General features: G+C 36.7%; 1 protein-coding gene across 2 annotated transcripts in view; it reads left to right on the top strand.

Annotated features, from left to right (window-relative positions):
* The window catches only part of CNTN5 (contactin 5), a gene marked incomplete at both ends in the record, with an annotated part of 389481 nt that overhangs the window by 173398 nt on the left and 201963 nt on the right, over nucleotides 1-14120 (top strand). For both annotated transcript variants that reach the window (XM_082008944.1, XM_082008943.1), the window contains one exon: nucleotides 13788-13883. In XM_082008944.1, coding sequence (XP_081865070.1) covers nucleotides 13788-13883 — 96 coding nt within the window. The remainder of the gene's footprint in view (nucleotides 1-13787; nucleotides 13884-14120) is intronic.

The following is a 14120-nucleotide window of genomic DNA, read 5'->3' as shown; positions in this document are numbered from 1 at the left end:
TTCAAGAAAAATAAATGATGGAAAAGTCTTTTTTCCTTTTCTCACCTTTAACTTCATCAGAATATTTTGTCTTAGGCTTAGGCATTTATCACTGTAAGGTGTTTTCTGTAATGCAAATTAATCTCATAACTTTTCTCTAAAGCCTTTCAGATTTGTCAACCGCTTCTTAAAAGTATGGCATCAGAACAACATATCATACTTACGTGACAGAGAAATTTTCAAAGGACCTGATTTTCAGACAGCAAAAACTCAGCCCTTTTTGGTAAAAACAACTGTAACTCTCACTGGAGTTGGGGAAAAAACAACCCTACTTTTATAATATATGATGTTAACCATCTAGAATCCAACAAGTATGAATAAGATATTCCTCATGAAATATTGCAGTCTCACATATGCAAAATTTTATCTGTTATTTTTTGTTAGCAAATGTTCTTCAGCTGTGTCAGGTCCTTTATTAGTACCTTATAGTCAGGAATAATCCTTTCAGCACCTCTGAGGTTACTGATCTGCTTCTTCTAAGCCATTCAATGATCATCTGGCAATGTCTCTGCAGAAACTGCAGTTCTGTAAGTACTTAGTATGTGGATTTTTTTTTCTGATTTTCCCTTTGATATTCGTTAATATCCAAATAATTCTTGACATTATTTCATAATACCAAAATCTGACCAGCCACCTTCATAGTCTTCATTCCACAGTCTCTAATTATTTGGTCCATTGCAGTATAAAATCCAGGCATTGTTTTCAAAACATTGTCACTTTTTCTGAACTGAATTTTCAGTTCCTTCATACAATGTATTCACTACAGAAGCTTGGATTCTCACCTTGCTGGTAAAAACCTATTATGTATTTAGTCTGCTCTACCAAATGCACAGCATATCTTTATGACTGGACTTCTTTTTAACATTTTTCCCCCATGTTCTCTTTTATGTCTGACTCTCTCTGAATAATTGTTGTAACTGCTTTATGGTACCTTCCTGCAAGGTCAGTTCTTAATAGGTCTGATTCCTCTACCAAAAGTTTTACTATTACATGGAGAATTCATGCATTCAGGGCTCAAAACTTTTCCAGCCTGAAATTTATTTTTTTTAACCTCTCAGTTGTGGACTTTGCCCACACTACTCAATACCTGTATCATGGAGCCCAGTGTTTTCTTGTGGCAAAGCTTTGTCTAAAGATAGACAAATATAGCCTGTGATTATGGTCGACTGTGGCTTTAGGGCTTACAAGTGCTGTGTAATTCGTTAGTAGTAATGTAGAAGGAAGTATGGTTCTTTGGTAGGACACGCAGACCTGTCCTGTGAGCAAGTTCTGTTGACTTGAATCTGTCTTTCAGGATTTTTTTCTTTTTTTTTAAGGATTGCATATTACTATGGTTAGGTATGGCTGCAGGCTTAGATAGCGTAGTCTAACGTTTGACACTCTCTTGTATGTTATATGGTCAGCAGTCCTTATAAGAAGGGAAGCTGTCCTGCTGCATTGATAGTACTACCAAGTTACCCATAACTTCCAAACCAACAGCTTTCACCGCTTTGTGCTTAGTTTCAGTATCCGAAGTCTGCGCCACTGTTACAGCTGGGACATATTGTCAGTAACTTGCTTTGCCCTAGGAAGGTGAGTTAAAAAGAGAAGCAATTATTAGATTGCTTAAAGAAAAGAATCTGTATTGTGGAGCATCTAACTGACTTAGTTCAGGAATCATATTTTACTTTTGTTTCTATTGATCAACTGGCAATAATATATAATTGTGACAAATGATGAAGGAGTTTAAATGACCAGATGAACTACCGAGGGATTGCTGCCTGATGTACATTCCTAAAACAAAGATGTGATTACTTCTTTGTGCAACCTTGTCACTACATGTCAGTTTGCATAATACTACTTATGTATTTGTGTCTGAATGCTGTTTCTTGTATAGATATCTTAGGCAGGATGTTGTTTTGATAAGAAGCATAAACAGTCTCAAGAAAAGACGAGAGGAGAGGAGAGGAGAGGAGAGGAGAGGAGAGGAGAGGAGAGGAGAGGAGAGGAGAGGAGAGGAGAGGAGAGGAGAGGAGAGGAGAGGAGAGGAGAGGAGAGGAGAGGAGAGGAGAGGAGAGGAGAGGAGAGGAGAGGAGAGGAGAGGAGAGGGAGATACTCCATGCTAAACAAGCTCTCTGACACTAACATGTGGCAAGAAGAATAACATTAGAACACAGAGAGAGAGGTGGGAAAAATAAACACCCTTTAGAGAGCATTTGAAACAGCATTAGCCAAGACAACATGGAATTATGAAACCTTCTACAAAGCTTTAACTTTACTGATATGACAAATAAATAAATAGTGCACCATTCATTGGCCACACATTCAATCGTTAAATGAATGGTCAAACCATCTTCACAGGGCTTTTAATTGATGTGTTCTAATTTACAGACTGAACAGGTTAAAGTACATAGACAGTAATTTGTAGTAGCTCAGCTGACTGGCGACATTTTATTTATCTTTGGTAACTCTTACTTGTTCAATTACATGCTTATATCCTAAACTGTGCTTTGCAGTGACTCGTATCACCTTGATATTAAGTAGAATAACATGCTCCAATACAAACTGCTTTATCAAAAACATTACCTGGGATCATATGTAACAACTGTCTGCTACCTAGGAAACACTCTGTTTGTAAGGCCGTCATTTCCAGTTGACCTATTCGCTAAGACCAAGGTTTTCTAGATTTACTCCTTGGAAGTGTCCAAGCACTTAGTTATCTTGTCACAATTGACTTTTAGGTCATATTGGGCACTACAACTCTTAGAGAAGAGCAAATAAATAATTTTTGGGACATTATGACCTTCTTTTCTTTATGACAGACCAGAACTGAAGTATGAAGGCATTTATACACATTAGTCTAGTGAAAAGTCAGCACTGTGAAATGATTTGTCTGGAGTGGAGTCAGAATTTCATATGTCATACCTCACAGAAACAGTATCTACAAGCCTCCAGCTTTTACTAGAATCTAGACAGCCATACAATTCTCCAAGCCTTAGATCTCAACAGCAGTTCTCAGATGTTATATCTCTCCTAGTTCACACACATATAACTTGCAATTTTGAAATGAAACCTCCATTTATACAAAATATAATTAAGTCATAAAAAAAAAGAATAACAACCGAAACATTATCAAACATCTCTACCTGTATCTTCATAACAGGGTCACTGATAGGGCAGGCTTTTCTTTTATTTTCTGCAGAGTCTTTGCACCACCTTTGATGGATTTATACCACTAAATAAAAATTTCTATGTAGTGTAAAATGTCTTAACCTGAATTTATAAATCTAGGTCCCCTTTGTAGTCAGTAAAGAGAAATAATAAATTCTTGGGTAGGATTAATCTCTTCTTAAATTAGAGATCTAAACTAGGTCAGATGAAACAAATCATGGTGATATTCTGTCAGCATAGTATAAAAGAAGCAAGATAGCCTGCACAGCAGAAGCCGTGGAAGTTGTAAAGATTTTAATTTAGGGGAGCTCAGCGCCATCTCTTCTGAACCTGAGAAAGCTTACTTCCTTTGCCACCTTTCCCTGATGAGAATAATTTCATTTCTTAACTGCTTTATACCTTTTTTTTGGATAAATTCCAGCTTTGGTAAAGTCAGACTTGCAACTTGAGAGATGTAAGAGAAAGGATCCTTGAGGCTAAAGGTTTGCAATATTGCCGTATACATGTGGAAGTGAAGCCATTATGTTCTCTTTGGGACCAGAACCCATTAGCTAAAAGTAGTAAATATATAATCAGTGCTTTACTCTCTAATATGAATTAGCTCAATGAAATACAGAATATATTAATGACTTGTTCACACAGAGTGGTAAGAAAAGGGTTTTTTTCTCTGTATTACTAACACCATTACAGATCAGCCTCCTATGAACCACAACACCCATATAGTGATCTTCCAATAAACTACAGTGAGGAGATTATTCACCATCAATTCTATATAATCTCATATGACAAGAAACTGTACTGTGCTAGTCATTCCATGTTTAGTTATGTGAAATTCTAACTGGCATTGCTATCTTTAGTCACTAAGGGGTAACAAAAAAAGTTTTTACAAATATATTAACAACAAAAAGAGAGCCAAGGAGAACCTCCATCCCTTGCTGGATGCAGGGGGGAATATTGCCACCAAGGATGAGAATAAGGCTGAGGTATTTAATGCCTTCTTTGCGTGGGTCTTTAATAGCCAGACCAGGTATCTGCAGGGTATTCAGCCCCCTGAGCTGTAACACAGGGATGGAGAGAACAATAAACTCCCTATAATCCAGCAGGAAACAGTTAAAGACCTGGACACTCACAAGTCTATGGGGCCTGATGGGATCCACCCAAGAATACTGAGGAAGCTGGCGGAGGAGATGCCAAGCCACTCTCCATCATTTATCAGCAGTCCTGGTTAACGGAGGAGGTCCCAGATGACTGGACGCTTGCTAGTGTGATGTCCATCTACAAGAAAGGCGAGAAGGAGGATCCCGAGAACTACAGCCTGACCTCCATGCTGGGGAAGATTATGGAGAAGTTCATCTTGCGGGTGCTCACAGGGCATGTGAACAGCAACCAAGGGATCAGGCCCAGTGAGCATGGGTTCATGAAAGGCAGGTCCTGCTTGACCAACCTGATTTCCTTCTATGACCAGGTGACCCACCTAGTGGATGAGGGAAAGGCTGTGGATGTTGTCTACCTGGACTTTAGTAAAGCCTTTGACAATATCTCCCACAGCATTCTCCTGGAGAAAGCAGCTCGTGGCTTAGACATGTGCATTCTTCGCTGGGTATAGAATTGGCTGGTCAACCAAACCCAGAGAGTTGTGGTGAACGGAGTTAAATCCACTTGGTGGCCGGTCACAAGCGGTGTTCCCCAGGGCTCAGTTTTGGGGCAGGTCTTGTTCAATATCTTTATCAATGATCTGGATGAGGGGATTGAGTGCTCCCTCAGTAAGTTTGCAAACGACATCAAGTTGGGTGGGAGTGTTGATCTGCTGGAGGGCAGGAAAGCTCTGCAGAGGGATCTGGACAGGTTGGATTGATAGGTGGAGGTCAACTGTATGAGGTTCAACAAGGCCAAGTGTCAGGTCACACCAACACCATGCAAAACTACAGGCTTGGGGAGGAGTGGCTGGAAAGCTGCCTGGTAGAAAAGGACCTGGCGGTGCTGGTTGACAGCCGGCTGAACATGAGCCGGCAGTGTGCCCAGGTGGCCAAGAAGGCCAACAGCGTCCTGGCCGGCAGGAGTAGGGAAGTGACTGTACCCCTGTACTCGGCACTGGTGAGGCCACACCTCAAATCCTGTGTTCAGTTTTGGGCCCCTCACTACAAGAAGGATGCTGAAGTGCTGGAGCGTGTCCAGAGAAGGGCAACGAAGCTGGTGAGGGGTCTGGAGCACAAGTCTTATGAGGAGCGCCTGAGGGAGCTGGAGTTGTTCAGTCTGGAGAAAAGGAGGCTGAGGGGAGACCTTATTGCGCTCTACAATTACCTGAATGGAGGTGGTAGTGAGGTGAGTGTTGGTCTCTTCTCCCAAGTAACAAGTGATAGGATGAGAGGACGTCCCCCTCAAGTTACACCAGGGGAGGTTTAGATTAGATATTAGGAAAAATTTCTTTACAGAAAGAGTGGTCAAACATTAGAACAGGCTGCCCAGGGAGGTGGTAGAGTCATCGTCACTGGAAGTGTTCAAAAAACGTGTGGATGTGGCACTTTGGGACATGGTTTAGGGGGCATGGTGATGTTGGGTTGATGGTTGGACTTGATGATCTTTAGGGTTTTTTCCAGCCTTAATGATTCTGTGATTCTGTGACTAAGTAAAGGAAGGAAAAGTTACATTTAGTTGAAGAAAGTTACAATAAATGAACTGGTGTTTACACTATATCCTTGAATGTTTGGAACAGATTTAATTCAAAAAAATGACTAGAAGTGCAAACAAGAAAAAGGGGAAAAGGACTCATGTATAAAATAAAAAAGTAAGAAAGCAGAATTATCCACATAATGTATACAGAATTGATACAGGTTAGTAAAACATTCAGTGCCAGGAAGGCATATTAAAAAGGATGCAAATGGAAACGTGTGTTTCTTAAGACACAGATAACTTTATGTAAAGCAATGTGTTTACAAAAAAATATATTGCATGTATTACTCAAGTGAAAATCTATTTGCTCAGAAGCTCTGGAAATAGTACCGTTCATTGACCCACTTCATTTTGGTGATTAATTGTTGTCAAATGTGTTTGAAAATCTTTCCTTTCATTTGTTACTTAAGGTTGGTTGTTTATTTGTTTTTTAGATACTGTTCCTAAATGACAGATCATGAATAGAATTAAATGATGAAAAATCTTAACTATATTATTTCCACTTGGTTCTCTGTTTTGCCTTGATATTACAGTATGCAGTTATGAAAGACAGCTGAGAAGCATGCTGAAATAATTCTTGTGAGAATAGATGAAACTTGACAGACACAGAATGATTGTAGTTAATTAATCATAACCATCAACAACTGTAACAGCAAACATCCCAGATACAGTGCAATTAACATGGCAACTTGAATCATATAGCAAGTCTATAATTTTCAACATAATCTTGTCATTTTATTCTCCATGTAAATATTTCTTCTTCTAATTCACTTTGATCCAGTATCCCAAGACTTATGGGTCCAGAATTCCTATTGCAGTTTAGGGAGATTTTGGTATCTACAAATTCCCTTTCTCCTTCAAGGCTCTGAGAAGAATTAAGCTTTATTGATGATACTGATGGTATTCATTGATGCTGTTGAAACTAGGTGTAATAAAAGAAAAATTATTCAAAGCTCCCAATATAGATAAGACTTTTGGGATACCCTTCCATGAACAATTGGATTATATGAAAAATTAGTATCTGGTCAAGAGAAAACTGTGGAAGAAGCATATCAATTTATATTTTATATAAAGTCTATGTAAGATCACAGGTAACGAATATTTTAATTGGAAAGTAGTATCCCTTTTTAACAAGCATGACATATTAAATAGAAGCAAATTCTATTTTTTGCCTTTTATAAAATGTTCTAATTATATAATTAATAATAATTAATTTTAAATAATAATCTAATTTGTGAAGGAGATTAAAAATAAAAAGTTATACTATATTTCATAGAAGAATCAATAAATCATCTTAGGAAATAGTTATATATATTTCTTATCTTCATCAGAATAGTTAATGATTACTATAATAAATTGTATTATGGTAGCATGTATTAACCATATTTACTAATTCATGACTAAAGTAGAAAGTACAAAATGATGTTCTCTACTTACAAGATAAAACAGCTAGACATAGACAGATAGATGAAGATGGATAGTAAATAAGTTAATACTACTGACTGCAGTAGACCAGGTATTTTTGGATTGTTATCATTTATATAAATGATATATATAAAAATATGTCATTAAGGACATAAAAGCCAATGCTCCTTTAGTTAACTACTACTCTGCATTTCGTAGTGAACATTTAGTTCAGGGCTAATGAATCAATAGTTTATACATTATAGTTCATGCTGACAGCATAGTAGAAAGAAAATAATTTTCTTTTTACAAGAACACGCTTGAGGACCACGATTGCTCAAGGATGCCTTAATGACTACTTTTTTTTTGTGACAAAAAATCTTATTTGTAGTAGCTAAAGAAAGATTCTGGAAGATGTGGATCTAAATAAAATAAATAAATAATAAAATGACTGAATAAATAAATAAATACAAGAAAAGAAAATACAGTATCTTGTGTCTTCTTATCTTAATCTTTCACATTTTCAGACAGGAGTCTTTAAGCTTTTTGCTGTGTTTCTTTTCATCTTTTGTTGGCACTCCCTGAAAACACCTGTATAACCACCCTCTTTCCTTAAAACTTCAATGTCTCTGCATGTGTACAGAGACATAGGGTGGCTGGCGTACAGGCTTAAAATGTGTCATTGCTTCTCTGTACTCTCTTTTTTTTGTGTCTCATTATATAATTGCATAGTAACTTCTTTCAGAAAAAAAATGACCTTTTTCAGGTCATGTCAGACTGATGATCCATGAAGGATTCAAAAGCTTTCTGGTAATAAATAATAACAATAGCAGTTAGAATAAGCGTGATACATTCTAACATACTTGCATCTTGCCCTTATTTTGTCACCTAAAAGTCATACGGTAATGTGATTTTTAAAAGTTCAGGATGTATGCTTTTCTCATTAACCATGGTGAGATCATGTTTCTGTCATGGCAGAAATCTCTTTGTCTGCGTTTCCTTTCACACCTTTTCTAGTTAATGTCTTCAGTATTAAAAGGTACTCTTAGATCCAATGAGTGACTCTAATAATATGGCTCCACCTATTTAATCTGGTATTCCTAGAAAATAGGTGTATGTCAATACAAAATGATCTATTAATTTCTTGGGACATCTGATATTCTGTGAGTATTGTATTTAATTAATCCAATTTAAAATTTCCCTATGCAATCACACGTCATTTCTTTTTAATACCTACTTTTCATTCTGTTATAGCTTGTGTTTATGGGCTATTAAAGACAACATTTATATTTCCCATTTTTTAGTGTGTACAGTCAAGCCCTGTTTTTGATTTAGGTTATAATGGAATTTTGAAAAACATGATTTTAATGGATTTTTTTTCCCTGTAAATCTTACCTTTTTTAAAGAGCTACAATTCCAGCTCAAGGACTATTTCTCAGCCCTCTCTTTCAAATACAAGGAAGGCTACCCTCTCTATAGTGACAGTGCAATAAATAAGTTTGTCCTTGTCCTGCCAGAAGAATTTTATCTTGAGTAGAGCTATTTTTACCTTGTTGGACAGAACATCGCCTGCTTTATACTTATCTTTAGATATGTTCAAGATACATGTTTAAACATTTTAATACATATCATATGACCATTATAAACTCCATAATAAATTTGCACATAAAATATTTTAAACTCACAGAACTGGGCTGGCAGAAGACATTGTTCTGCACCAATCTAATTGCTACTTTAAAAGTTAATTGTCTAGTTTACGTCACTGATAATGAACCACAGAGCCTTCCACAGCTTCCATGATAGGTTACCAAACAGCAATTGCCTAAAATAAAAACAAAATCTGTTTTTCATATTTGATTTGATCCTAATTTCATAGCAATCATCATCAGACCTTTGATGGGTCACAAAAACCTCCCCTTTCACTGTTACCCCCATCAGCTGCAGCCAACTGATGAACACAGAGAATTAATAATCCTTCCCGTACATGCCTAAAAAGTGAACTACAGTGAAGGTGAATTGGAAGGCTATTAAGTGGCAAAAACTGCTCCAACTTTTGTACAAGTCATTCTGTCAATGGCAGAATTTTTCCCCCTTTATTTAGTTGTTTATTTTGTTGTTAGTCCTGCAAAGCTTTTCTGTTGCTTTGACTGCCTTGAGATTTTTCTCATTTATCTTCCATTATTCCTTTCATCTTCTGTAGAAGTGTGTTGTTTTCTGTTGGGTCTTATTTAAACTGATACTTTTGTGGTGGTGAGTGTCATTCTTCCACAATGGACATCAATGCGTGTGCTGAGAGAAACCCACACTTCAGCCCCTTTCCAAAGAACGGGCATGGCCACTGCAGAGACAGCCGTACTACCTGGCGGCTGCTTTGGGTCAGAGATCAGAATGATTTTCCCAGGTTTATATCTTCTGTTGAAGATCAAGTGCTATGCTGAGCTAATTACACCTGAAGTATAAGAAGGACATCCAGAAAACATTGCACCAAACCCATTGGATTTAATGTCTTGCATCTTCCCTAGCCTTGGAATTTCTCTGCTCTTTCCCTTTCATAGTGGAGACCCCTCCTGTGTCGCAGGTTATTCTCTAGTAACACCACATAACATTTATTGAATCTAATATTTTTTTAGCAATGAAGGCAATTGTGCTACTCTTGCCACACACACTCCATCCTTCCATCCTGCACGTTTTGCAAACATATTGCTAATACTAAGCTTACATTAGGAATGCCGACTGACAACTACACATTTTCAAAGTGGTCAGGGCTGTGCCTCATGTTAAAGAATATGGAAGTCGTGTAGCTAATACCCCAGCAACTGCTTATAAAAATAATACAATAGGTGTTATCATCTTTGCTGCTAGCACTGAGATAAGGGCAAATAAATCTAATCTTTCAGGGCTTGAGATAAACACCTATGGAGCACAAAAAGGCATTTTTTGTGAACCAGTCTTATACATCACCATAATATGAAGGACAGACTAATTCTGTGTGAGGCTAGCCAAAATGTTACCCATGTTGTGGGTTTACGCTGCAGCAATAATACTGAACTGATGGCTGGCACTGCTTTGTGAGATGTTACCGTACCCACCTCTGTGTACCCTTTCTCCTTTCCTTCCTTTTAAGCTTTCCTACATTTGTTTTACAGCTAAATCTCTCCTTTTGTACCTGTTAATCCCTTTTTTCACTGTATGCTAACAAGAAATCCAATTCAGAGCTAACAGATAGCCAAAAAGAGGGTTGAAATTCAAAGCTCTTTGTTACCCTCCTTCTGTAGTTTGAAATTAATTGGATTGAACAAATAGAAACTTGAGTCACACATAGTATTTTTATTTTTAACTAAAAAAGAATGTCCTTTTTTTTCATTTGGAGAAAAAAAAAGAATATTTGTCCAACACAGTGCACATACAAAACAGGAAATTGGAAGAAAAATCCTGAAGTTTTGCTATAGCTAATTGGAAAATAACACTTATTCACCTGAGAAAGAAAATAGCAAAAACTATAAAACTTTTACTTCTGTCTAGAGAGGTTACAATTTCAATGTCACGAGTTTCCCTTATTTTGTGTTGACCAGCTTCCAGGTTGTACATCATAGATAGTAAAAACTTAATCTCAAGGATGAAAACTTATAACCCCAGGAGACACAGGTTTCTACATTAAAATTAAAACAATTTATCATTCAGGAGAGATATGTAAATTATAAGTTTTTTCAAGAAAATAAAAAATATTTTCCAAACAGAGATTGTTTGTAAATAATTCAAGATATCAAATTGAGTTTGGATTTGAAATCAAAAGACTGAAGTTCTTTTTTTTTTTAAATAAAAATGTTCCTGAAAATTCTGATTACTTATTTTCAGGCTTACAAGAAATTGCAGAAACAGTCTGTGAAAGCAAATCTCAGACTTTTTTTAGAAGTAGAAAAGAGTTCTTCCGTGTCCTGCTCTCTCTATAAATTGCAGAGAATCTCTCCTCACACTGGTATGAGTTTTTACTATTGAACTCAAAATATTTTCATTTATTCATCTATTTGATTCCCTGATCCAAATGTTAAAAAAAAGAATAAATCTCCTTTTATAGTGCATATAACAGACTTGCAGTATGGGTTTCAGGTAGTCAGTAGTATTAAAGCTCTTTTTGTGATGTCTGCAACATAGGTTGTTTTTTCCTTCCAAATGCTGGATAAGGATGTACTGCTATGATATCTACTCCAATACAGAGATAAATGGCCTATGGATTTCTCACAGAGCAGCTATTCTGGTTTCAGAACATCTCAAAACTTGTTGAAGCCATGGCACATCAGTTCAAGTTCTGTCCACACATTAAATTCACTGAGGTTTGTTTGTGTGTACTGTCTGGAGCTTTGAAGTGATTTGAGTAGTAAATCAAACTACATGTTTTAGGACAGCCATACAGAGAAGATTCATCATATTTTCTTGAGAAGGAAGGCTACAAGAACAATTTTATGGAAATTCAATATCATTCCTGCTTGAAAAATTGACCTTGAAAAAAATCCTTAAGGACACACATTGTTTTTACAAGGACTCAACAATAATACACTAAAAAAGATGATTATATTCCTAAATTGTGCATTAAAATAAAAGCTAAGCATTGGTTCCTTAATAGACTGCAGACATTATTAGTTGATAGATCAGCTTCCGTTTAGAAAAATATAAGGCTTAATACAAACATATGTAAAACTGTAGACCTAAAGTCACATGCAAGTGAAATTCAGACATTCTTAACTAAGAAAACTTTATTGCAAGCTGTTCTCCAACTCAGAATAACTGATTATGCAGGGATATACCAGCCCACTGTTTTCTAGACATAAAATAATAATAATTACTTTGCTTCAGAATATATTATCAGATAACATTCATTAGGTGACACTTTTAGGTGAAATTATACCAGATTGTATTACAACCCATGGTGGACTTATTTTAAAGTGCACTATAATATTTGATTAACTATTGTCTAGGATTTTTTTTTTTTATAATTTGGTAATATTGCCCTATTATTTGTTAATAGTCTAGTGAAACCCATCTACCTTTTCTCTATTCAAACATGATATGTATTGTTGAAATGAGATCACTGATTTATTTTGGCCAAAGACAGTGCAAATTTAGATACATTTAAATATTAGGCTTCTGCCTATGCCCAAGACATTTTCAGAAATGTGGAAAAGCATTTGGAAAGATTATAAGTCTCTTTCTACTTTAAAAAGTGCACCTAAACCCATTATGAATTACATCAAAGATCAACTCATATTATTTCTGAAAATCATTGAACTTCAGTGTTATGCACTACTAGGCATGGAGCAAGATGTGGAGCTTCAGCATCAGACAGAGAACTGTCAGCCGAGTGTACTTAAGAAAACAATAGTTCTACTCAACCTATTCAAACCGTTTGGTGCTCTCTGGCTCATACCAGCACCTTGGTCTGTACACAGAAATGAACGGGTACAACTATAGGGCACTGAATGTCAATGAGAGATGCTCCCACTGGCCCCACCTATTCATATTTTGATCCACACTTAGTGCCTGCTGAAGCTTCAGTGTCCTTTTCAAAGATATCTTTGGGTACCCTTATTGCAGCTCTCTTCACCTTGATCCACATCAGAGAAATGTCTCTAGAAAAACCCTGAGTGAATAGAGGTCTTAGATGGCATTGCTGGCACTGAGGAATAGATGAAGGCACCAGTCTGATGTCAGAACTGAGCTGTCACATCTGTTCTGCTACAGATATGCATGCTAGAGCACAGCTATCCACCTCAAAGATGAATCCAGGTCCAGTGTTTCCTGTGGTAAACCAGGTAACTGGATCTTCTAGTTGAGAGGCTTTAAACAAACACAATGAACTGTTCATAGCAGCACCCTACAGCCTCATTCAAAAGATTTTGTAAAGAGAAATGTTTGTTATTCACCTGCTGGAGGGAAACTTTTGGAGGGAAAATATATTTTCCCATAACTGGATTGTGTTTATAACACTGGAGAAATTAGAAGGAAAGTATTTAAAAAGAGTAAATGTGATATATACCAGATTTGGTTTTAGAACCAATGCCTGATTTAGAACCTGATTTTCCCTTCTTCTCATCACAATGTGCCATGAACTGTCCAGATGACGTTAGCAACATCATCAGTCTGGATGTTAGCCAGGGTGTTCTCTACGCTATTTTTTTTTTTTTTTTCATTTCTACTGGTGAAAAAAAACCAACCAAACAGGATATAGAAATAAAGGCATAAAGAAATAAAATCACTGTTAAATGTTTTTTGTAAAGTGTATATATATTGTCTGTTACTCTTCCTTTTTTACTGTATCCAACTGCACTAAAAAGAGTAATAAAGTGCTGATACAACATGGAATTCTTTGTAATGGAAGTAGATTTATATTTAAAGGCCCTCCTCTTATAGATTAAGATACGAAAAAAAAGGAACTATCAGCTTTACGAGAGGAAATGAAACATAAGTCACAGTAGCCACAAAGTTTAAAATCTTTGGTATGTGACTAAAATGCTCTGTTCTTTTGATAGATCTGGGGAATTTTAGCGGTCGGACCAGAAGTGCTGTCTCTGTACGTGAAGGTCAAGGAGTTGTTCTGATGTGCTCCCCTCCACTCCATTCGCCAGGTACAGTAGGCTGCAGCTTGTTTGCACACTGGTCCTTTACAGTGTGCTCATTATTGGATGCTCAGTATTTTGGATACAATGTGCCTTTCGTTGCGGAACTTCAAACATATATCTGTCATTCTGCTGATGGCTTTTGGAGCACCAAAGGAGTAATTAAAGCTCACAGGCTGCAAATGCCACTGAATAGCAACAGAATTTCTGTTACAAGATTGTCTTATTCCTAGTATAAAATCAAAT

Source organism: Phaethon aethereus (assembly GCF_964289735.1).
Source record: "Phaethon aethereus genome assembly, chromosome: 1".
Classification (NCBI taxonomy): Eukaryota; Metazoa; Chordata; class Aves; order Phaethontiformes; family Phaethontidae; genus Phaethon; species Phaethon aethereus.
The sequence above is the reverse complement of the archived record's forward strand: the minus strand, read 5'-3'. Positions and strand labels throughout refer to the sequence as shown.